At 44.2% G+C, this 24184-nt stretch overlaps 2 protein-coding genes across 2 annotated transcripts in view; one reads left to right on the top strand and one right to left on the bottom strand.

The window, feature by feature from the left end:
- LOC138657431 (zinc finger protein 300-like) overlaps positions 1-24184 on the bottom strand; it is a 68008-nt gene that overhangs the window by 38048 nt on the left and 5776 nt on the right. The window contains exons 2-3 of the mRNA XM_069745221.1: positions 679-825; positions 197-376 (exon numbers count right to left, since the gene is read on the bottom strand). Of these exons, the coding sequence (XP_069601322.1) occupies positions 197-376; positions 679-768 (270 nt within the window). The 5' untranslated portion in view covers positions 769-825. The remainder of the gene's footprint in view (positions 1-196; positions 377-678; positions 826-24184) is intronic.
- LOC138657410 (uncharacterized) lies at positions 2178-11703 on the top strand. The gene is made up of 2 exons (XM_069745183.1): positions 2178-3006; positions 8225-11703. The coding sequence occupies exon 2, from the start codon at positions 8231-8233 to the stop codon at positions 10877-10879; it is 2649 nt and encodes an 882-aa protein (XP_069601284.1). The 5' UTR covers positions 2178-3006; positions 8225-8230; the 3' UTR covers positions 10880-11703.

Genomic DNA, 24184 nt, shown 5'->3' on the forward strand with positions numbered 1-24184 from the left:
ATCCTCCAGTCCTGTATAATGTCCCAGCAGTCACCTCTCCGCTCATCACCCAGAATCCTCCAGTGCTGTATAATCTCCCAGCAGTCACCTCTCCGCTCATCACCCAGAATCCTCCAGTGCTGTATAATGTCCCAGCAGTCACCTCTCCGCTCATCACCCAGAATCCTCCAGTGCTGTATAATCTCCCAGCAGTCACCTCTCCGCTCAGCAGCTCAATCATCTTGGTGCTGAGCTCCAGGATCTTCTTGTTCCTCTCATGTAGCAGGGAGTGCGGGGGAGGCTCTGTGATGGGGCCCGGGCTCCGCCCTCCTGACTCCTGGAGATGGATGATGGGAGTCACACCGTCCCCCGGTGTCTTCCTCACTATTGTGTAATCCTGTGTATGGAGAGAGACACTTAGGGAGAAGATTCCTTCCCGACTCCAGATCTGACAATCAGTAGAAATCCCGGGATCAATAACCGTCTCCAGTAATCTGGGGCCATAACCGGGAATATTATTCCCCTCCGGACAGACATCCCGGCCCCTCTACAGCTCTTATAGGGAATCCCCATGACAACTCCTCCGGGCAGAGAGCTCCACACAATCACTGCTCTTACAGTAAAGAATCCTTCTCTCTATTCTGGATGTCGGACTTGTCACAGAACACAATAAAGCTGATAGAAATGTAGAGGAGTTACCTCTCCGCTCAGCAGGGAGATGATCTCCAGGGCGAAGTGGGATAATCTTCTGGTGGTCTCATCCCTGTCCTCGTCCATCCTCGGGGTCATTCAGGAGGAGGAGGGATGAGCACTGGATCAGCTGGAGGGATCTCGTCCTGCCGGCGTCTTCATGATGAAGGAAAAGGTGGAAATCACAAGGGACAATATAACGTGAGATCCAGAATGCAAATCTCTCTATTTATACGGCTAGATAAAGGCATTGTGAGGCCAAAACGTGCTGACTTTTATGGACGAATAGAGCTACCAAAAAGGAGGACGTCTGCAGCAAAGGTTTCTGGATTTCAGTCACTCCTTCTGAAGTGAATATGACAATGTAACTAAGGCTCCGATCACATCTACAAGACGTCACCGACCACGACCGATGGATCCTGTAACTAAGGCTCCGATCACATCTACAAGACGTCACCGACCACGACCGATGGATCCTGTAACTAAGGCTCCGATCACATCTACAAGACGTCACCGACCACGACCGATGGATCCTGTAACTAAGGCTCCGATCACATCTACAAGACGTCACCAACCACGACCGATGGATCCTGTAACTAAGGCTCCGATCACATCTACAAGACGTCACCGACCACGACCGATGGATCCTGTAACTAAGGCTCCGATCACATCTACAAGACGTCACCAACCACGACCGATGGATCCTGTAACTAAGGCACCGATCACATCTACAAGACGTCACCAACCACGACCGATGGATCCTGTAACTATGGCTCCGATCACATCTACTAGACGTCACCGACCACGACCGATGGATCCTGTAACTATGGCTCCGATCACATCTACTAGACGTCACCGACCACGACCGATGGATCCTGTAACTAAGGCTCCGATCACATCTACAAGACGTCACCGACCACGACCGATGGATCCTGTAACTAAGGCTCCGATCACATCTACAAGACGTCACCGACCACGACCGATGGATCCTGTAACTAAGGCTCCGATCACATCTACAAGACGTCACCGACCACGACCGATGGATCCTGTAACTAAGGCTCCGATCACATCTACAAGACGTCACCGACCACGACCGATGGATCCTGTAACTAAGGCTCCGATCACATCTACAAGACGTCACCGACCACGACCGATGGATCCTGTAACTAAGGCTCCGATCACATCAACAAGACGTCACCGACCACGACCGATGGATCCTGTAACTAAGGCTCCGATCACATCTACTAGACGTCACCGACCACGACCGATGGATCCTGTAACTAAGGCTCCGATCACATCTACAAGACGTCACCGACCACGACCGATGGATCCTGTAACTAAGGCTCTGATCACATCTACAAGATGTCAGTGTGTAAAATAATATATAATAAAAATAATAATATAATAATGCAACGTATATGCAGAGATCAGCTCTGAGCTCTATCTAGTGTGTGCATGTCAGCTATCCTGAGGACCTTGGCTTGCGCATCTGTTGTTTGTATGTCAAACCTAACGAGTGGAGCTGTCAAACTGTATCTATATGTGGATTGCTTAGGTTACCCGTAACTAAGACAAAATATATTTAAGATGTACCATGAGGTAATGTAAAGGGTGGTAATGTAAAGAGCCAATGTAAGTTTGCAAAATGTTAGGCTTTACTAATATGGTATGCGCTATGAATATGGTACCAGGTAGATCACCTTATGTGGTTAAGAGGTAGGAAAAGAAAGTAACCAATGGAAGTCTATGGGTCAAAAGAGTATATAAGGGTAGACCCAGCACCAGTAGGGGGCAGACTTTCTCATTCCATGAGAATACTCCACATGGACCACATCATGCCTCAAAGACATACGTAAGACCTATGCTTAATTTTTCTCTGATAATATAATACTTGATTTGTGTGCTATGGACTTATAAACTGACTTTTTCTTCAATTTTGTAATGAATTTTTGAATGGACATTAAATAAGACTTGTTTTATCCACACAATTCAATTTTGCTTATTTTTCCTATTCTCATCGTATTACTTACAAAAATAAGGAACGGTTACTTTTTCTAACATTTTGGCGAGTCAGCCAGATCTGATTTTTTTGTGCTTTTGTGGAATTCCACCCCTTGTACAGGGGGGAAGGGAAGGGAGTTCTGCTAAACACCTGTTGTTCAAGGCGCAGAAATTCCACTATATCACGTCACAAGAATCAGACGGGGCCTACAGAGGAGTGAGCATTCGTGTCTCCAGAAAGCTGCACGTCTCATCCAGTCGGCAGATCAGTGAAAAGACACAGAGGACCATCCATTGACGGTCGGATCATTCCAGGAGGAAAAAGATATTCCTTAGGTGAGAAAATGGAGTTTATTCATGAATATTCTAAGAAAAGTAATATACAGTTTAAGTTTGTTCATAGCCATACAGATTCACAATTATGGTCTAGTTTGTTTAGTCAATGTGAAACAGAGAATCTTAAAATTGATAAAAAGTTTTTTTCAGTAAAAAAGTTACAAAGGAAGCTTCAAAATGTCATGCATATGGTCCGAGTATACAATAATTTAGTTTTTGAGAAAACTGACACACAGAAACATGAGATATGTACTGTCACACAAGATACTGGTCATACTGATACACAAGGTGACACACACGAATCTGACAAGGATTACTTTGATTGTCCAAATTGTTTAATATTGTCAGAACATATTGAACAATTGGAAGATCAGATTGATGTTCGAACAGAATTATTGTCCAAATTGAGACAAGATATAAAAAAGGCTTCTGTTCTTACTCGATCAGCCCAACATGAAGATAATGCCGCTGCATCATTTGTCCCTGATACACAAGATTTGGATGAAACGGTAGATATTCAGGCAGAAGAATTACAACTGAAAAAATTCCATGACAGAGCAGCACGCATTAATATGAAAATACACGATCAGTTAATGAAAATTGTAAAAGACATTCCAAACTTCAATGACAAGATGGATGCCTTTTATAATGCAGACATTTTTTAATCGAATACTGACAAATACAATCTTAATGATGAACAAAAAAATAAGATATTCAAAGTTTGGTTACCCTCATATATGGGAAAAAGGTTACAGACCACACCCAGATTGAATGAGGAGCATGAGCAGATTCATAGTACTAGAGAAGACAGACTTAGGCAATTAAATTTATTCTTTACGGGAGAGTCTACCCCGACTGCGGAAATTCTGGAATCATTACGTACTAATATTAATGAGGATCCATTTGCATTTTTGGTAAAATTTGAGCAGGCCTATAGAATGGTGATGGAAATTGGGCCTAATCAGGAGCCAACATCCATGATCAGATTTTTTGTAAAAAAGTTCAAATATTTGGATCCTGCCTCAGAACAGATGGCTAGTACTCAGCCATCATTGCAAGAAGCAACAGTTTTTATCGACAGAGTAAGGAGATCCATGAAACAAAATCAGGTGAAAGCCAAAATAGCGGTAGTTAATGAAAAGGATCGCCAGCTGGAACCTAGACCTACAGTAACCTTCCAGAGCAGAGATTATGTAGATCATAGAGGTAGAAATACTACACAAAGGAACAATATTCATTGTTATTTCTGTGGTATACCTGGACACTTAAAGTGGCAGTGCAGAAAATTCTTGAGAGCAGAATCAGAGTCAGGTACACAAGGGACAGAAAAACTTGGAAGGGAAAACGGACTCATGCCAAAACTATCCACTAGGCCTTCTGCACCTCCATTACAATCAAATGCACCCACTCACACTGACAACAGACAAACGCAGTCACCGTATGCACCATTAATCAGACAGATCAGAGAGATGACAGTAAAGGAGACGGAGTCCAGAAATAGAACTCCAAGTGCTTTTAAAAAGGACATTGGACTTCTCCCATCTCCTCCATCTTTCTGACAATCACAGACAATTCCTACACCTCATCCATTGGAATTTGTGGCTCGAGTGACATTAGATGATTGTGGGAGACCTTTTATCAAGGTAAATCTAGCAGGACAGACTGTTGTATTTTTGATTGATACAGGAGCCCAGTTAAGCGTAACAAATCTTGATTTGAAGTTACAACCAGATTCACCAGTTTGTACAATTGTTGGTTTTAGTGGAAAAGGTGGAACTAAAGCAACCTTAGTTACGGATGTGACATTGGAAATACCTAGTTCTTTCAAAACAACAATTGACATTTGGTATTGTCATGATTCTGAAAATATACTTGGCACAGATTTTATGCAGAAATTTGGATGGGTTGTTGATCTAGGGAATCAAGTGATCTGGAAAGATTCTAATGGTTGTAAACCTGTAGTCATTGATCCTAGTGATTATAGCCATGTTGGAAGTATTTGCTTAAATGATGTTGTGTCAGCAGAACACCTGTGGCCTGAAACTGGTGGTGATGAGGTATTGACAGAAATTGTACAGCTTTTTCCTTCTCTTTGGGCTCAGTTCAGGAATGAAGTGGGTTTGATGAAAAATGTCATTGTGAATGTCGAGGGAAAAGATGCACCCCCTCAGCGTCAGTATAAATTGCCTCCAGAATCAATTGAGTCTATGTCAAAGATCATACAGGAATTGTTAAAACAAGGTGTCATCCGAAAGGCTAATTCTGTCAGTAACAATCCTTTGTGGTGTGTCTTGAAATCTGATGGTTCTTATCGAATGATATTGGATTTGCGGATGTTTAACAAACATACTCCCAATGTAGCACCCATTGTTGCAGATACTCATGACATGATGTCAAGGCTGAATGCAAAGGCCAAATATTTCTCTGTACTGGACATCAGTAATGGTTTTTTCAGCATACCTCTTGAAAAGAGTTGTCAGTATAAGTTTGCATTTACTTTCTTGGATGAGCAATATTTGTTCTGCAGGCTACCTCAAGGGGCGCATTTGTCACCCAGTGTGTTCCATCAGGCATTGGCAAAGGTATTATCTAAATTTTCGAGACCTGATTGTATTTTGCAGTATGTGGATGATATCCTATTGTCTACTGAGGACAAAGAGTCACATGTTTCACTTCTGAAAGAATTGTTTGAGCTGCTGCATGATGCAGGATTGAAATTGAACACTAAAAAGGTCAAATTGATGCAGACTGAGGTCAGATTTTTAGGAGTGTTGTTGAGTCCAGGAAAAAGACCGCCACTGCAGGAAAGAATAGAGGCAATTGCTTCTCTACCAGTTCCACAATCACACAAGGCAGTGAGACATTTTTTGGGTCTTATAAACTTTTCAAGGGACTTCATTGAAAATTTTGCAGACAAGGCCAGGCCTTTGTACGATCTTCTAAAAGGTGAAAATAGTGATTACTTTGGTCCCTGGGGTGATGAACAACAAACCTCATTTGAACAATTGAAAATGAATTTACAAACTGCACCTGCTTTGTCCACAGTAGATCCTTCGGCTCCATTTGCTTTGCAAGTGCACACATCAGAGACTTCTGTGTCTGCTGTGCTGCTACAGTTGCAGGGAGAAGAGTGGAGAATTTTGGGCTACTTTTCTAAACTTCTCTCACCTGTTGAAAGAGGTTTTGAGACATGTGCAAGACACCTGGTAGGTGTGTACTTTGCAGTCAAAGCAACTGAACACATTGTTGGGTTCAACAAAATCACTTTGCAAACTCCTCATTCTACACTAAAACTTCTCTTTGAGAATAATATCCCAGGTGTGTCACATCAGAGATTTGCTCATTGGTTATTGTCATTGTCTCCCAAACAAATTGAGGTAGATTATAAAGCCAAATATGTTCTTCCTCAACTGATGCAATATGAAGGACAAACTCATGATTGTTTACAGTCTTTTCAGGATCCTAGTCCATCGCTTTTCAGGAGGAAGGCAGAGGCAACTGATGAACCAATTTTTGTAGATGGTTCCAGATTCTATGCAGATGGACACTACTATTCAGGATATGCCATTTTTTATCCCAAAAGAGAACAGATTGTAAAACACAAATTACCAAGTCATTTTTCAGCTCAAAGGGCAGAGCTAGAAGCAGTAAAAATGGTGCTACAGCTGAACGAAGCTGACGATCGGTGTCCCATTGTAATCTACAGTGATAGCTCCTATGTTGTTAGATCACTGACAGATTATCTGCCAGTTTGGGAAAAAAGAGGCTATGTAGATTCTTCTAATAAGACTCTTGTACATAGTGACACACTGAAAACAATCTTTGAGATAGCATCAAAAACCCCTAATGGTTTTGCTATTGTTAAAGTTCCTGCCCATAAAAAATCTGATGACGAATTATCTGTTGGAAATGCCACCGCAGATAGGTTAGCCAAAGAGGCAGCCCTGACAGGAGAAGAAGTGTTTCAATCCGAACTTCTCGAGGTTAGAGCAGTTCAAAGAACAGACACGCATATCCCTTCTTTTGCGGAAGAACAAGAAAAAGACAAATCTCTTGTTGCTTCCCGGGTTGATCCAAAACCTCCCTTTGTTTGTGAAAACGGGGTTTTGTGTCATGACTTAAACGGGGAGTTGCGTCCTGTTGTACCAAAACATCTACAGGCCGAGTTTACAAAATATAATCATGAAAGCTTGGGTCATTTGGGTCAGCAGAAATTGTTAGACATTCTCAGAGAGAAATTTTACTGGGAAAAAATGGAAGAGACAGTACAAGGTGTTGTCCAATCATGTCTCATTTGTGCCCAAATTAATCCAAGACCAAAAGGACAGAAACCGCCATTACTCCGAACCGCACCTGCAGATGGTCCATGGTCTACACTACAAATTGACTACATTGGTCCGCTACCATCAGGTAAAAATGGTCTCAGGTATGCATTGGTAGTAGTAGATGTTTTTTCTAAATGGGTTGAAATTTTACCTGTCAGAAAAGATTATGCTTTGTCTACAGCTAGAGCATTAGTTAACCATGTCTTTTGTACTTGGGGGATCCCAAGAATGATCTCCTCCGATAGAGGAAGTCACTTTACAGGAAAAATCATGCAAGCCGTTTGTACTATTCTAGGGGTACAACAACAGTTCCATGTACCCTACCATCCACAGTCTGCTGGTATTGTGGAAAGGATGAATAGGACAATAAAATCCAGAATTGCCAAGATGCTATTGGACAAAGGCAATACTTGGGTTGATGCCGTACCTTTTGTATTGTTGAGTGTGAGAGGAACAACTTCTTCCACAACTCAGTTTACTCCTTTTGAACTAATGACAGGAAGAAAAATGCCATTGATTTTTCCACATGAACCATTTTTGTCCACACCTCAAAAAGATGCTGTTGCAAGGTCCAAATGGTTGCAATTGTTGCAGGAAAATTTGAAAACAATTCTTCCACATGCTGCATCAAGAATGCAGAGAATGGAGCCACCATATGAGTCCAAATTCAAAAAAGGGGCTCAGGTGATGATCAAAACTTTCAGGAAGAATGGACCTTGGGAAAGTAACTGGGAAGGTCCCTTTGAGATTATTGAAACCATGGGACGAGTTATGATTCTTGTCCAACGAGCATCTAATGCGGTCAAAAATACCCGCAGACAACAAAAAGTGTGGGTACATGTCGATCAATGCAAATTGTATATTGCAAAATAATGATACTGCATTTCTTTTAGGAAGAAATGGATTCCAATAAGAGCTGGAATACGAAACACCATGACCTTGATGGAAGGGAATCAACACCAATCCTTCAGGAGAAGACGACATTTCCCAAGAAAAGCTACTATCTGATGGGAATCACATTTCTGCTGCTATGTACTATTTCAACGGTGATCTACGCAGAAGATATCTTGCATCGTGGAACCAACATTAGTGAAGTGAATGAATCTTTTGAAAGAACTTTACATTCGAGGAAACCAAGAGGATCGAGTCTACAAAACTTAATAGACGAAGACATACCGGACAATTCAGTAGATATTACCGGAAACATTTGCATGGGTTATGGTGCAAAATGCTGTATTGAGCTACACTTCATACACGACACTGACATAATATTACATGTTACCACAGGACCTAAGACTGGGTTTATACAGTTACAAGGAGATTATGTACACAATAATAAGACAGGCACATGGGAATGTAACCCTACAGATGTGTTATTCTGGAATATAGAGATAAAGGGTGAAGAAAAAGCTGTGTGGTCAGGTGATATTACAAATGATATGATCGCAAAAGGGAAGTTTGGAACATCCAAAACAGATATTTGGTTAAAGACACAACTTTTTGGGAAAATTTTAGATCCTTCATTACTTTCTATTACAGAGGGAGATGAAGATTGGGTAAAAACATGGAACTTTCAGATAACTAGAGAACCAGTACAAGTACAGGTATCTGTAATTTTTACAGTAACAAATACTATAGTTCCAGAAGTGAGGGTTACACCACAAACAGTACACAGTCAAGAAAATATGTCTCCTTTGTCATTAAAATGCAACACAAGGTTAGAGTTACCTTCGGAATCTCTGTTAACATGGACCAAAGATAGATTATTTTTGGGAAGTTTTTCAAATGGTCCAACAAATGTTATACACAGAGGTCAATCCGGTAATGTGAGATGGTTGAATAAGAATTTTATTTTTTCTGTAGATAATCCATCTCCTAAGGATTCTGGACTATACCAATGTTGCGTTTTAACGAAAAATAATTACAAACAATGTAAAGATGTAAATGTGAATATATGGTCAGCAGTAGATAATGTATGCACACAGACAAGATTTCAACCATCTACCCCTTTCCAAATTAACCAATTCCAATCTAAACCTCTATTACGAGAAGGAGTGTTTGTGACTATGATATGGACTTTTAACATGTCTAATTGGAAAATCTCTTCTAGATATCCCCAGTGTCAATCACATCTCATTAACATGGAAATGGGAATAGAACAATGGTTTGGGAAAAGAACCCCAGCACAAGTTAGAAGTAAGAGGGGAGTGTTAGAAGGTATTTTGGGGGGATTAGGAACAGTAGGAAGTCTAATTAACACTATGGACATACATACACTTAAATCAGATTTGGAAAATGTGGGATATATTGGCGGTAAAGGAATAAAGATTCAGAAAAGTTTGAATCAAGTCCTTGAGAAGATGGTTCTGAACACTGCTACTGTATTGGGATCTTCCGTGTCACATCTACAGGATGCTACTTTAGCATTGATAGAAAGTGAACAGGAATCTCAAGTGGCCAAAACATGTCTAGAAATTCAGATTGAATATTCCACCAATCTGAAAATGATTGCACAAGCATTACAAAGTGGAATTACACCTTTAGGACTAATGAGGAATTTGCCTACAGAATATAATTTTGCGTTAAATCATACAGATTTGTGGGTAAATAAGTGGTTAGGATGTGAACAGGACATTTGTGTAGGAACATCACTGATTCCAGTGTCGGGAAGAGAAGAAACCCTGGTTCCTATAGCTGTTCTGGGAATTCCTGTTAGTCGTACACAATTGCTATATTATCAATTACAGTACACAGATTTTGCATTTGACGGTACAAACACTGAACAAGTAGACATTTCCTCATGCTTAAATTTTGTTTCTAAGGTAATGTGTTTACCTGGACAGGATAAAGTCATTTACCATTCATGTTTCCATAATCATACCTCATGTCATGGCAGAGTTGAGAATGTACACACGATCCATGACTTGGTGACACCAGTAAGCACTAATAAGATTTGTTTCCAAGTTATGTCAGAAAAAGAAGTTGTTTCTGCTTTCTTTTCATCTTGTGTACATACTGAAAATCTGACAATAGGTTTATATTGTATTGAGGGAAATGTGAAAACTCTCTCAAAGAAGGAAGGAAGTGTTAATATTACGTCAATAGGTTCAAGGAATCTAAAAATCCTTCCAATACAGTTCAATTTGTCTCAAATAAATAATTTTCCTTGGAATATGTGGACAAATGAGATAAAGAAAGATAAGGGTTTGTTAAATTTGTTAACAAAACAGCTAAAAGAAGCTGAAATTGTATTCAGACATGAGCAAGGGAATCTAAATGATATTGAACATGAATGGACGAGTATGTCAGGCTCATCTTGGTGGAAAAATTTAGGAAAATCAGTAAATAGTTGGTCACAGTCTTCAGCGAAAATGGCAGTAGAAAATGTATTATCTAATCCGATTGTTATTATATTTATTATAGTTTTGCTGTGTATCATATATCAAATAATTATTATGTGTAAAATTAAGAATATTTACAAAAAGATAAAGATAGAAATGAAAAAGGAGGATGATATTTTGAGAGAAATGCTAAAAAGAAAAATATAATCTTTGATTTAATTTTATTTTAGACTCCAAAATTTAGATGACATTCAAAGCAGATGTTGATACAAGGTTTTCAGAATAAAGAATGAATGTGATACGAATGGTGAGAGAAAGAGTTTAGGATTGATTATGATATTTCTCAAATCATAATCAGGGGGGAATGTAAAATAATATATAATAAAAATAATAATATAATAATGCAACGTATATGCAGAGATCAGCTCTGAGCTCTATCTAGTGTGTGCATGTCAGCTATCCTGAGGACCTTGGCCTCTGCATCTGTTGTTTGTATGTCAAAGCCTAAGAGGAGTTGTCAAACTGTATCTATATGTGGATTGCTTAGGTTACCCGTAACTAAGACAAAATATATTTAAGATGTACCATGAGGTAATGTAAAGGGTGGTAATGTAAAGAGCCAATGTAAGTTTGCAAAATGTTAGGCTTTACTAATATGGTATGCGCTATGAATATGGTACCAGGTAGATCACCTTATGTGGTTAAGAGGTAGGAAAAGATAGTAACCAATGGAAGTCTATGGGTCAAAAGAGTATATAAGGGTAGACCCAGCACCAGTAGGGGGCAGACTTTCTCATTCCATGAGAATACTCCACATGGACCACATCATGCCTCAAAGACATACGTAAGACCTATGCTTAATTTTTCTCTGATAATATAATACTTGATTTGTGTGCTATGGACTTATAAACTGACTTTTTCTTCAATTTTGTAATGAATTTTTGAATGGACATTAAATAAGACTTGTTTTATCCACACAATTCAATTTTGCTTATTTTTCCTATTCTCATCGTATTACTTACAAAAATAAGGAACGGTTACTTTTTCTAACACTGAGTGACCCATTCCGGCGTGGCATTAGACACTGAGGCATTACCAGGGGCCTCTTGGGGCTCCGACACAGTAGTCTGAGTGCAGCCCTGGCAGTGCGGGTACGTGTTGCCGCTGGGAAGAGCGGTCCTGCAAGCTGTGCAGAATGCATAATAGCAGTCCTGCCTGGTTCTCTCGGACTTTGAGCCCGGCATAGTGCACAGAGTGCAAAAGGGCTGGCTATGCAGAGCGCCTTACAGGCTATGCAGAGCACCTTACAGGGGTAGCAATGCAGAGGAACCTTATAGAGGAGCCTTATAGGGAATATGGATTCACAGCCAAGTAAAACAACCCAGCTGTGATCTTACCCCACCAGTTTGCTCCTAGGTCCAGCACCGAAGAAACACAGTCCTGTGCCCCCCAGAGACTGGCTGGCCTGGTCCTGCTCCTGCTTACCGGAAGATGCAGGGTTAATCCTTGCTGCAGTAGAAATGGCAGCCAAGGAGAAGAGCAGGGAAAGAAGGGGGCGGAGAGTGAGTAAAAAGGCGGCAAAGCTGTGTAAAAAGGCGCCCTTTCTGTCTCAATCCACCCCCTCTATGACACTGTAGAGTGTCATATTTGTCTTCCGGGGGGCGGGCCGGGGGGGCGGAGAGGAGGCTGCAGCTTCAGCTAGGCCGAAGCCGGGGCCTAAATTAGATGCCTGATGCCCAGAAAGGCTCCAGGCCGGCGCGGAAGTCCGGGAGGGGGTCGGATCTGAACCAAAACCCCCCGGATTTGAAGGCAGGATAGCGGTGGGGCTATAAGCAGAATGGGGGGCCCTGTGAGGGGTCCCCCTGAGGCAGTATAGAGCTGGTGCTGCCGCAGATACAATGGCGCAGGGAGCCCTGTGCCATGCCTGCCTGCACTCCCGCCGGCCCCGACAGGAGCCCGCAGCTGGGCTGGGGTCCCTGGATGCAGGCGCAGTGTGCTGGCCCATGGTGCTGGGTGCAGAGTGCTGCCTGTACAGGCCCTACCTGAGGTGTCTCAACCTAATGCCCCCAGAGGGGGATTAGGGAGGGTGCTGCTATCACCATCAGGGGGCTTTATCCTCGCCTCGACCTCAACCCAGAAATTAAAAGGAATTGGGGAAGGAGGGGGGGTCTCGACTTCGAACAGCACCCGAGGGACTGGGGAAGGAGCAACACGGGGAATAGCCATCTCTACTTCAACCGGGCACCCCATAATAGGGGGCCGAGGAAGGAGCCATGCCAGGAGTCTCGCAGGAGACCCACTTTTCTTCATCTGTAATCTGTCGGAAAAAACAGTATAAAAAAAAGTTTTAGGTGTGCCTCCTATGCGACACTAAGCAAAAACTGGAGAAGGCTGACGCCGTCCAGGGGTGTATACTGCAGAGGAGGAGCCACGGTTAATCTTTTTCAGATTATGCATAGTGTCGCCTCCTAGTGGACAGCAGCATAACACCCATGGTCCTGTGTCCCCCAATGAGGCGACAGAGTAATACCAAAGTTCAAAGAGCACGGCTAGACAAATAATGGGGGCTTCAATATAAAAGAAAAACCCTTAAGCTGAAATGGAGCAAGGTCCTTAAAGGGAATCCTAGCCCACAAAGACTAATAATAGTAAGTGGGCAGGATACAAAAAATATATCAGAGGAAGCATACCCATAGACCAACACAAAGAATCAAGTCACCACAGTATTAAAGAAGGTCTCCGTAGTAGGTTAAAGTAGGTAACTTTTCGACCCCGTGGAGAGACCTACTACGGAGACCTTCTTTAATACTGTGGTGACTTGAATAAACCTTTGCTCTTGTTATGCATTTAAAAACCCAAAATCTGAGTGCGGCTGTTATCTTAAGTATAGGTCATCATCATCACGCGCTGGTCATCATCATCACATTCCAGTCATCATCATCACGTGCCAACCATCATCACACGCAGGTCATCATCATCACGAGCCGGACATCATCACATGCCAGTCATCATCATCACGCGTCGGTCATCATCATCACACACCGGTCATGATCATCACGCACCGGTCATCATCATCACGTATCGGTCATCATCATCATGCGCCAGTCATCATCATCACACGGCGGTCATCATCATCATCACACGGTGGGCATCATTATCATCATCATCAATAAAAATGAAAAAAGCATATACAGATTGGGAGGAATAGAGCTAAGCAACAGCACATGTGAAAAAGACTTGGGTATACTAATAGATCACAGACTAAACATGAGTCAACAGTGTGATGCAGCAGCAAAAAAAGGCAAATGCTATTCTGGGATGTATTAACAGAAGCATACAGCCTAGATCATTTGAAGTCATTATTGCCCTCTACTCCTCTTTGGTCAGACCTCATCTGGAATACTGTGTCCAGTTTTGGGCACATTTTAAAGAAGACATCAACAAACTGGAGCAAGTTCAGAGAAGAGCGACCAGAATGGTGACCGGTCTGCAAACCATGTCCCATGAGGAACGGTTACAGGATTTGGGAATGTTTAGCTTGCAATAAAAGAAGTCTGAGAGGAGACTTAATAGCCGTCTACAAATATCTCAAGGGCTGTCACATTGTAGAAGGATCATCTTTATTCTCATTTGTACAAGGAAAGACTAGAAGCAATGGAATGAAACTGAATGGGAGGAGACACAGATTAGATATTAGAAAAAACGTTTTGACAGTGAGGGTGATCAATGAGTGGAACAGGCGGCCATGAGAGGTGGTGAGTTCTCCTCCCATGGAAGTCTTCAAACAGAGGTTGGACAGACATCTGTCTGGGATGATTTAGTGAATCCTGCTTTGAGCAGGGGGTTGGACCAGATGACCCAGGAGGTCCCTTCCAACTCTACCATTCTATGATCACGTGACAAATATCATCATCATCACGCGCTGGACATCATCATCACACGCAGGTCATCATCATCATCACGCGCTGGTCATCATCATCACACACCGGACATAATCATCATCACAAACATGTCATCATCATCATCACGAGCCGGTCATCATCACACATCGGTCATTGTTACCTGTGGAAACATCTCCCGGAATCTCCTCCTTCCCGTCACTCACACACGGCTGATCCCCCCTCATCATCGCTTCTTCTGTCTCATCCTTCACTTTATTCTTAGTCGGATCTTCCTCCTGATACATCAGATGTAACAATCAGCACAATACAAGAAACCACCAAAATCTGTGACCTCTATGACCTCGATCAGAAAAGTCCCCCATATACAGATCCGGTACAGGGCTCAGCACCGTCTACCTGATGATCCTCCGGGATGTTGTGATTCTCCTCCGGACAGTCCTGGGGATACAGAGGACGGGGACATCTCTCTGGTGGATTTCTCCTCCTGGATCCATCTGTGGAGACACAGACTGAATACATCACCTGCCGTGTATCTGTCTATATATGAGACGTCTCTCAGAACCGGTAATTCTACCTTTATGTATCAGGGACTAAGTTACATTGTTGTGGTCCTCACCACCGGTACCGAGGTCCCAGCACATTGTGGCCTCAAGTATGAAGTGATAATCAGCGAGGCCAAAGCCTAATGCTCTCTGCTCTGCACTTGGAGGATGAGGACCCTGAGGAGGGGGACAGAGGAGACCCTCGTCAGTCAGATGGAGGAGCCGCACTAATAAACACAACTTCTCCAAGTTTCCCTCCACCATCGATGAAACCACAGAGGAGATGGAGAAAGCTCCACTGTCAGGAAATATGATGTAATGTCTTATTGTTCGATCACACACTGAGCTCTGCTGCATCTCTCTTCATGTGTAAGTGACATGGGGCCCAGACACACGCTGTGGGCTTCTGACCCCCCTCCTCACGCTGCCTGTCAGCTCTGTGTAATCCTATACTCCCCCCCCCCCCAGGAATGCTTTTGTTTGCAGCCATGCGTCCTCTGAGTTATGTGAGAATTATTCATGATGAATAATTCGACCTCAGGTGGTGACAGAGATATGAAAGTTATATATTTGTGATGTGAGACAATAGGGCTACACATCAGTGCATTTTCTAAGCGCAGCACCTAGCAGAAACAGAGAAATGGATTTATGCTTAACCGGGTCATACAGATACTTCATGTTTGGGATGAAATTAATGCCCAACTCATGCCCGGAAGAATGGTAGTTCCATGGTCACTATACGGGGTGCCATCCCCGAGCTACGATGGTTAGGAGTTTTCAGTATGCTTCAGACCCTCTGAGAAAAGAGGACTGTAGTTCATAACTCAGCCCACTCAGTGATATCACAACGAGAGGGTATAAAACCTGCTGAGTCAGCTTTTGTCCAAGGAACTAGTTGAGAGTCACATCTGTGATGCATTGGGACATATGCTCTCCTCCCCCCAACTGCATGGATAGCCCTGATATGAAAGAACTGTAAGTCTATTTTCTTCCTTTAATCCTTTTTTTTTATTTTGTAATTGTCTGTATATACATAATTGTCTCATTTTATAATATCTTTTTACACTTTTGTAAACACAGCCTACCTTTTGGAGTAAAATATATAAAATTACTAGCTTAGTTTCTCCTTGCTCTATAACGTACTGTCACATCCTCTGAAGTAATTTACCCTACTAATTGGGTTGGTTCCTGACCCATTATTAATTGAGGAACAGGAGATGGTGGCAGCGCTGGTGGGTGACGCTGGCAGTGACGGAACGGGGTTTTTAGAGTGTATTGCTCAGCTGTGGCTGGGAATAATTATATCACCCTCACTGCAGTGTGTGCCCCACAGCCAGTACATAGCAGGCAGCGTTTCTGGTGACTAATCATCTTAGGTACAGTTGCCTGACTGACCTGAGGGTAAGGGGGGGTGCCAGAGAGCTGTGAGTTCCAAACCGGAACTGGGAAGTAGGATATAAATAAATCCCCTGCATCATCATCCCTCTTATATCATTCTGGTCAGACCCCATGAAGAGGAAGAGCGGACCCCCTGACATTTTGCGGTCATTTAGAACTTGAGGCTAGGAACCCCGTCCCATGCACTCTAACGTCATGTAATAAGGCTCGTTAATCCCTTCCTGATATCTGGTGTTCATGCATGTAGGAGGCCAGGTGCGAGTCTGTGGCACAAGCTCAGATTCCTGCTGTTTAACCACTTCACTGCTGCTGACAGCCTGACAGTGTAATTTAAAGGGAACCTGTCATGTAACATAATGTTAATAACCTGCATGGGGTTAACCGGCAGGTTAATAACATATTGAACCTGTCCGGTGTCAGCAGTGAGAGGAAATTAACTTTAGTCCCACTCAGCAGCGTTCGGCTTCCAGTCATCGAGTTTCGGCTGAAGCAGCTACAGTCACCGCTCAGTGTATAGACAGCGGCAGCTGTTACCGCGGCGCCGACACTGACTGACAGCCAGCTCAGCATTAGAGCCGGCACTGACTGACAGCCAGCTCAGCATTACAGCCGGCACTGACTGACAGCCAGCTCAGCATTAGAGCCGGCACTGACCGTCTGTGGCCTCCAGAAGACCCCCGTCTCTGCCGCCAAGGTTTTCCTATGAAGTCCGGTATGAACAGGATCTCAGGTTAAAGTCCCGATTAGTCTTACTTTGTTTCCAAAAATGAGAACAAAAAAATAAATGTATCAGCAAACATATTTGCCACATCAGGTTTTATCCTGAAAAAAACACTATAAGAAAAAAAAATCTAAACATCAGCATTTTTATTAGCTTTCACCTCATCTGGAATTTTTTCCTGTTTTTCAGCACATTACAGGGCAAAATGCAAAGTTCATGATGCAAAAAAAAACACAAGATCTCAAACATATGTGGATATAAAAAAAAAGAGGAGGGAAAAAAATGCAAAAATGGAAATTTGCCCCATCAGGACGGGGTTGAAACGTTGATATTGACTCCATGGATTGCTGTCTCCTATAGGAGGCGCTAGAGACCCCGTCCTCTGCATCTGGTAAGAGGAAATTTGCAAATCATATTTCCCATGGGACATTGCATGGCCTATAACTCTCCGTACTCAAAATTGCGTCTCTCCTCAAAAGAAACATTACCCCCTAAAGAGAGGAGTGTGCAGTGATCCGACCATCTCCTCCAGAACGGAAAGTTCTGGCTTCTACACCTCCAGAGCGAGTGGTGAAAAGACGCGGAGCCGGAGAACGGCTGGAAAGCCTCCATGTCAGACTGACGGTGATCGGCTCCACCACGTCCCATCTTTATGTGTTTCCAGGTCTGAGGGACGGTCCGGTGCCGATATTTATCCAGGACTTTGTGCGCAGAACAGAGAAAGTGATTTGTCACAAAGAAGAAGAGAGAATGAAGGAGAAGACCAAGGAAGGAGACACAAGTGTCAGCCAAGAGGGAGGAGCCGGACACCGACCACAAGTGATGACGACATTGAGCCTGCACCGATTCTGAGGGACGGAGGAGCGACAGCGGATTAGGGGGAAAATCAGCTGTAAATTAACCCCGACTTTGCTGAGTAACAATCCACGACAGACTTAGGGAAAGAACTCACAGGAGAGAATGGACAGAAGGACGGGAGATCTGCAGAGAAAATGTGACCGATGCTCTAAGGAAGGAGAAAGATTCTGAAAGAAGCCGCCGAGGACGAAGACTCAAGACTGATGAAGACGAAACAACAGCTGAGAAACCGCGACTCACAGATCAGAAGGAAATAATCAGGAAATGAAAGCTGTTGTCAGACGGAGAAAATGTAGAGAAAACCGGAGCAAATCTGGAGAAAACTCATCTACTATAGGACGACGCCGGAGAGACGTCATCACATCCACCAGAGCCAACAAGGAGCCTCTCACCTCGTGGTGTAAGAGGCCGGAGCTCCTCCATCATCACATCCTGGTACCGATCCTGATGTCCTTCTAGATACTCCCACTCCTCCATGGAGAGATAGACAGCGACGTCCTGACACCTTATAGGAACCTGACAACAGCCAAACCGTCATCACCCAGAATCCTCCAGTGCTGTATAATGTCCCAGCAGTCACCTCTCTGCTCATCACCCAGAATCCTCCAGTGCCGTCCTGTATAATGTCCCAGCAGTCACCTCTCCGCTCATCACCCAGAATCCTCCAGTGCTGTATAATGTCCCAGCAGTCACCTCTCCGCTCATCACCCAGAATCCTCCAGTGCTGTATAATGTCCCAGCAGTCACCTCTCCGCTCATCACCCAGAATCCTCCAGTGCCGTCCTGTATAATGACCCAGCAGTCACCTCTCCGCTCATCACCCAGAATCCTCCAGTGCTGTATAATGTCCCAGCAGTCACCTCTCCGCTCATCACCCAGAATCCTCGTCCTGTATAATGTCCCAGCAGTCACCTCTCCTCTCATCACCCAGAATCCTCCAGTGCCGTCCTGTATAATGTCCCAGCAGTCACCTCTCCGCTCATCACCCAGAATCCTCCAGTGCTGTCCTGTATAATGTCCCAGCAGTCACCTCTCCTCTCATCACCCAGAATCCTCCAGTGCCGTCCTGTATAATGTCCCAGCAGTCACCTCTCCGCTCATCACCCAGAATCCTCCAGTGCTGTAAAATGTCCCAGCAGTCTCCTCTCCGCTCATCACCCAGAATCCTCCAGTGCTGTATAATGTCCCAGCAGTCACCTCTCCTCTCATCACCCAGAATCCTCCAGTGCCGTCCTGTATAATGTCCCAGCAGTCACCTCTCCGCTCATCACCCAGAATCCTCCAGTGCTGTATAATGTCCCAGCAGTCACCTCTCCGCTCATCACCCAGAATCCTCCAGTCCTGTATAATCTCCCAGCAGTCACCTCTCCGCTCAGCAGCTCAATCATCTTGTTGCTGAGCTCCAGGACCTTCTTGTTCCTCTCATGTAGCAGGGAGTGCGGGGGAGGCTCTGTGATGGGGCCCGGGCTCCGCCCTCCTGACTCCTGGAGATGGATGATGGGAGTCACACCGTCCCCCGGTGTCTTCCTCACTATTGTGTAATCCTGTGTATGGAGAGAGACACTTAGGGAGAAGAATTCCTTCCCGACTCCAGATCTGACAATCAGTAGAAATCCCGGGATCAATAACCGTCTCCAGTAATCTGGGGCCATAACCGGGAATATTATTCCCCTCCGGACAGACATCCCGGCCCCTCTACAGCTCTTATAGGGAATCCCCATGACAACTCCTCCGGACAGAGAGCTCCACACAATCACTGCTCTTACAGTAAAGAATCCTTCTCTCTATTCTGGATGTCGGACTTGTCACAGAACACAATAAAGCTGATAGAAATGTAGAGGAGTTACCTCTCCGCTCAGCAGGGAGATGATCTCCAGGGCGAAGTGGAATAATCTTCTGGTGGTCTCATCCCTGTCCTCGTCCATCCTCGGGGTCATTCAGGAGGAGGAGGGATGAGCACTGGATCAGCTGGAGGGATCTCGTCCTGCCGGCGTCTTCATGATGAAGGAGAAGATGGAAAATATAAAAAACAATATAACGTGAGATCCAGAATGCAAATCTCTCTATTTATATGGCTAGATAAATGCATTGTGAGGACAAAATGTGCTGATTCTTCTGGACTAATAAAGTTACCAAAAAAAAAAGTCTGCTGCCCGGGTTTCTGGATTTCTATCACTTATTCTGATGTGAATATGATAATGTAACTAAAGCCCTGATCACATCTACAAGACGTCACCGACCACGACCGATGGATCCTGTAACTAAGGCCCCAATAAAGACTACAAAATGCTTTGCAAAAAAGAAAAAAAAAAAGAGCATGAACCGCACATCCCAAAATCATACGTTGATCTAAAGCCGCTAGGCAAAAATTAATATAACTGAATATGAGGTTTTCAGTTTAACATTCTGATCAGACTGTATGAAGCCCACTGCCCCTTCACGGCAAACCTCGTAGTGGGTCCTATCGCCCTAACGGAGCGGAGCCGTGCGGCGCCCACCGCCACAGCGGCCACGCACCAGCAGGGCGGACGGCCTGTTGCCCCACAGCACCCATGCTGCAAGACTGAGTCCCCAAGACTCCGGACCGCGCCGCCCCACCAGCACAAAGCCACAGCAACAATGGCCGCCACACAGCACCAGCACCAAAATGAAAGGAGCACTTAAACTCACCCTCCTCCAGCTCTTCAGTGAGAGCCAAAATGGGCTAGACCCCTTACTCTGCAGTCTCCTGCTAATTAAAATCACCTGTGCCAAATGGGAGGAGTGCTGGTCCAAGAAGAAGACTAGAACATGCTTTGTATGGGGTCTAGCCCATTTTGGCTCTCACTGAAGAGCTGGAGGAAGGTGAGTTTCAATGCTCCTTTCATTTTGGTGCTGGTGCTGTGTGGCGGCCATCGTTGCTGTGGCTTTGTGCTAGTGGGGCGGCGCGGTCTGGAGTCATGGCGGCTCAGTCTCGCAGCATGGGTGCTGTGGGGCAACAGGCCGTCCGCCCTGCTGGTGCGTGGCCGCTGTGGCGGTGGTCGTTGCACGGCTCCGCTCCGTTAGGGCGATAGGACCCACGAGGTTTGCCGTGAAGTGGCAGTGGGCTTCATACAGTCTGATCAGAATGTTAAACTGAAAACCTCATGTTCAGTATATAAATTTTTGCCTAGCGGCTTTAGATCAACGTATGATTTTGGGATGTGCGGTTCATGCTCTTTTTTTTCCTTTTTGCAAAGACTACAAAATGACACCAACCCCGACCAAAGTATCCAATAACTAAGGCTCCGATCACATCTACAAGACGACACCAAAGACGACCGATGGATCCTGAAACTAAGGCTCCGATGACATCTACAAGACATCACCGACCACGACCGATGGATCCTGTAACTAAGGCTCCGATCACATCTACAAGACATCACCGACCACGACCGATGGATCCTGTAACTAAGGCTCCGATCACATCTACATGACGTCACCGACCGATGGATCCTGTAACTAAGGCTCCGATCACATCTACAAGACATCACCGACCACGACCGATGGATCCTGTAACTAAGGCTCCGATCACATCTACAAGACGTCACTGACCGATGGATCCTGTAACTAAGGCTCCGATCACATCTACAAGACGTCACCGACCACGACAGATGGATCCTGTAACTAAGGCTCCGATCACATCTACGAGACGTCACCGACCACGACCGATGGATCCTGTAACTAAAGCTCTGGTCACATCTACAAGACGTCACCGACCACGACCGATGGATCCTGTAACTAAGGCTCCGATCACATCTACAAGACGTCACCGACCACGGCCGATGGATCCTGTAACTAAGGCTCCGATCACATCTACAAGACGTCACCGACCACGACCGATGGATCCTGTAACTAAGGCTCCGATCACATCTACAAGACGTCACCGACCACGACCGATGGATCCTGTAAATAAGGCTCCGATCACATCTACAAGACGTCACCGACCACGACCAATGGATCCTGTAACTAAGGCTCCGATCACATCTACAAGACGTCACCGACCACGACCAATGGATCCTGTAACTAAGGATCCAATCACATCTACAAGACGTCACCGACCACGACCGATGGATCCTGTAACTAAGGCTCCGATCACATCTACAAGACGTCACCGACCGATGGATCCTGTAACTAAGTCTCCAATCACATCTACAAGACGTCACCGACCATGACCGATGGATCCTGTAACTAAAGCTCTGATCACATCTAAAAGACGTCACCAACCACGACCGATGGATCCTGTAACTAAGGCTCCGATCACATCTACAAGACGTCACCGACCGATGGATCCTGTAACTAAGTCTCCAATCACATCTACAAGACGTCACCGACCATGACCGATGGATCCTGTAACTAAAGCTCCGATCACATCTCAAAGACGTCACTAACCGCAACTGATGGATCCTGTAACTAAGGCTCCGATCAGGTTTACAAGATGTCACCAACCACGTCCGATCAATTCTGTAACTAAGACTCCAATCACATCTATAAGACGAAGCCAATCACGACTGATGGATCCTGTAACCCCCTTAATGACCCCAGCTTTTTTCAGTTTTGCGTTTTCGTTTTTCTCTCCCCTTCTTCCCAGAGCCATAACTTTTTTATCTTTCCGTCAATATGGCCATGTGAGGGCTTATTTTTTGCGGGACAAGTTGTACTTTTGAAAAACATGATTGGTTTTAGCATGTCGTGTACTAGAAAACAGGAAAATAAATTCCAAGTGCGGTGAAATTGCAAAAGAAGTGCAATCCCACACTTGGTTTTTTTTTGGCCTTTTTGCTAGATTCACTAAATGCTAAAACTGAGCAGCCAATGTGATTCTCCACATCATTTTGAGTTCATAGACACCAAACATGTGTAGGTTATTTTTTATATAAGTGGTAAAAAAAATTCCAAACTTTGCTAAAATAAAACAATTGCGCAATTTTTCGTTACCCGTAGAATCTCCATTTTTCGTGATCTGGGGTCGGGTGAGGGATTATTTTTTGCATGCCGAACTGACGTTTTTAATGATACAATTTTGGCGCAGATAGGTTCTTTTGATCGCCCGTTATAGGATCTTAATGCAATGTCGCGCAACCAAAAAAAAAGTAATTCTGGCATTTTTAATTTTTTTCTCGCTATGCCGTTTAGAGATCAGGTTAATTTTTTTAATTGATAGATCGAGTGATTATTAACACGACGATACCAAATATGTGCATGTTTATTTTTTTAACTGTTTTATTTTGAATGGGGCAAAAAGGAGGTGATTTGAACTTTTATTTTTTTCATATTTTTTAAAACATTTTTTTTTTACTTTTGCCATACTTCAATAGCCTCCATGGTAGGATAGAAGCTGGCATAGCCTGATTGGCTCTGCTACATAGAACCGATGCTCAGATCCCTCCTATGTAGCTGAATTACAGCATTGCTGTGAGCGCCGTCCACAGGGTGGCGCTCACAGCAATCAGGCATCAACAACCATAGAGGTCTTCAGGAGACCTCTGGTTCTCATGCCGACGCATCGCTGACCCCCGATCACGTGATGGGGGTCAGAGATGAGGGTATTTCCGGCTGGATGTCCGGAAGCGCTAGTTAAATGCCGATGTCAGAGTTTGACAGCGGTAATAGCGGCGGGTGGATCGCAATTCCACCCGTTGCTATTGCGGGAACATGTCAGCTGTACAAAACAGCTGATATGTCCCGACTTTGATGTGGGCTTACCGCCGGAGCCCGCATCAAAGCTGGAGTTCTGTCCTCGGACTTACTATTCCATCCGAGGACAGAAAAGGGTTAACTTATGCTCCGATCACATCTACAAAATGTCACCAATCACGACTGACAGATCCTGTAACTGAGGCTCCGATCATAACTACACAAATACACCAACCACGACCAATGGATCCTGTAACTAAGGCTCAAATCACATCTACAAGACGTTAACAACCACGGCCTATGGATCCTGTAACTAAGGCTCAAATCACATCTACAAGAAGTTAACAACCACGGCCTATGGATCCTGTAACTAAGTCTCCGATCACATCTACAAGACGTCATTGAAGACGACCGATGGATCCTGTAACTAAAGCTC

Source organism: Ranitomeya imitator, chromosome 1 (assembly GCF_032444005.1).
Source record: "Ranitomeya imitator isolate aRanImi1 chromosome 1, aRanImi1.pri, whole genome shotgun sequence".
Classification (NCBI taxonomy): Eukaryota; Metazoa; Chordata; class Amphibia; order Anura; family Dendrobatidae; genus Ranitomeya; species Ranitomeya imitator.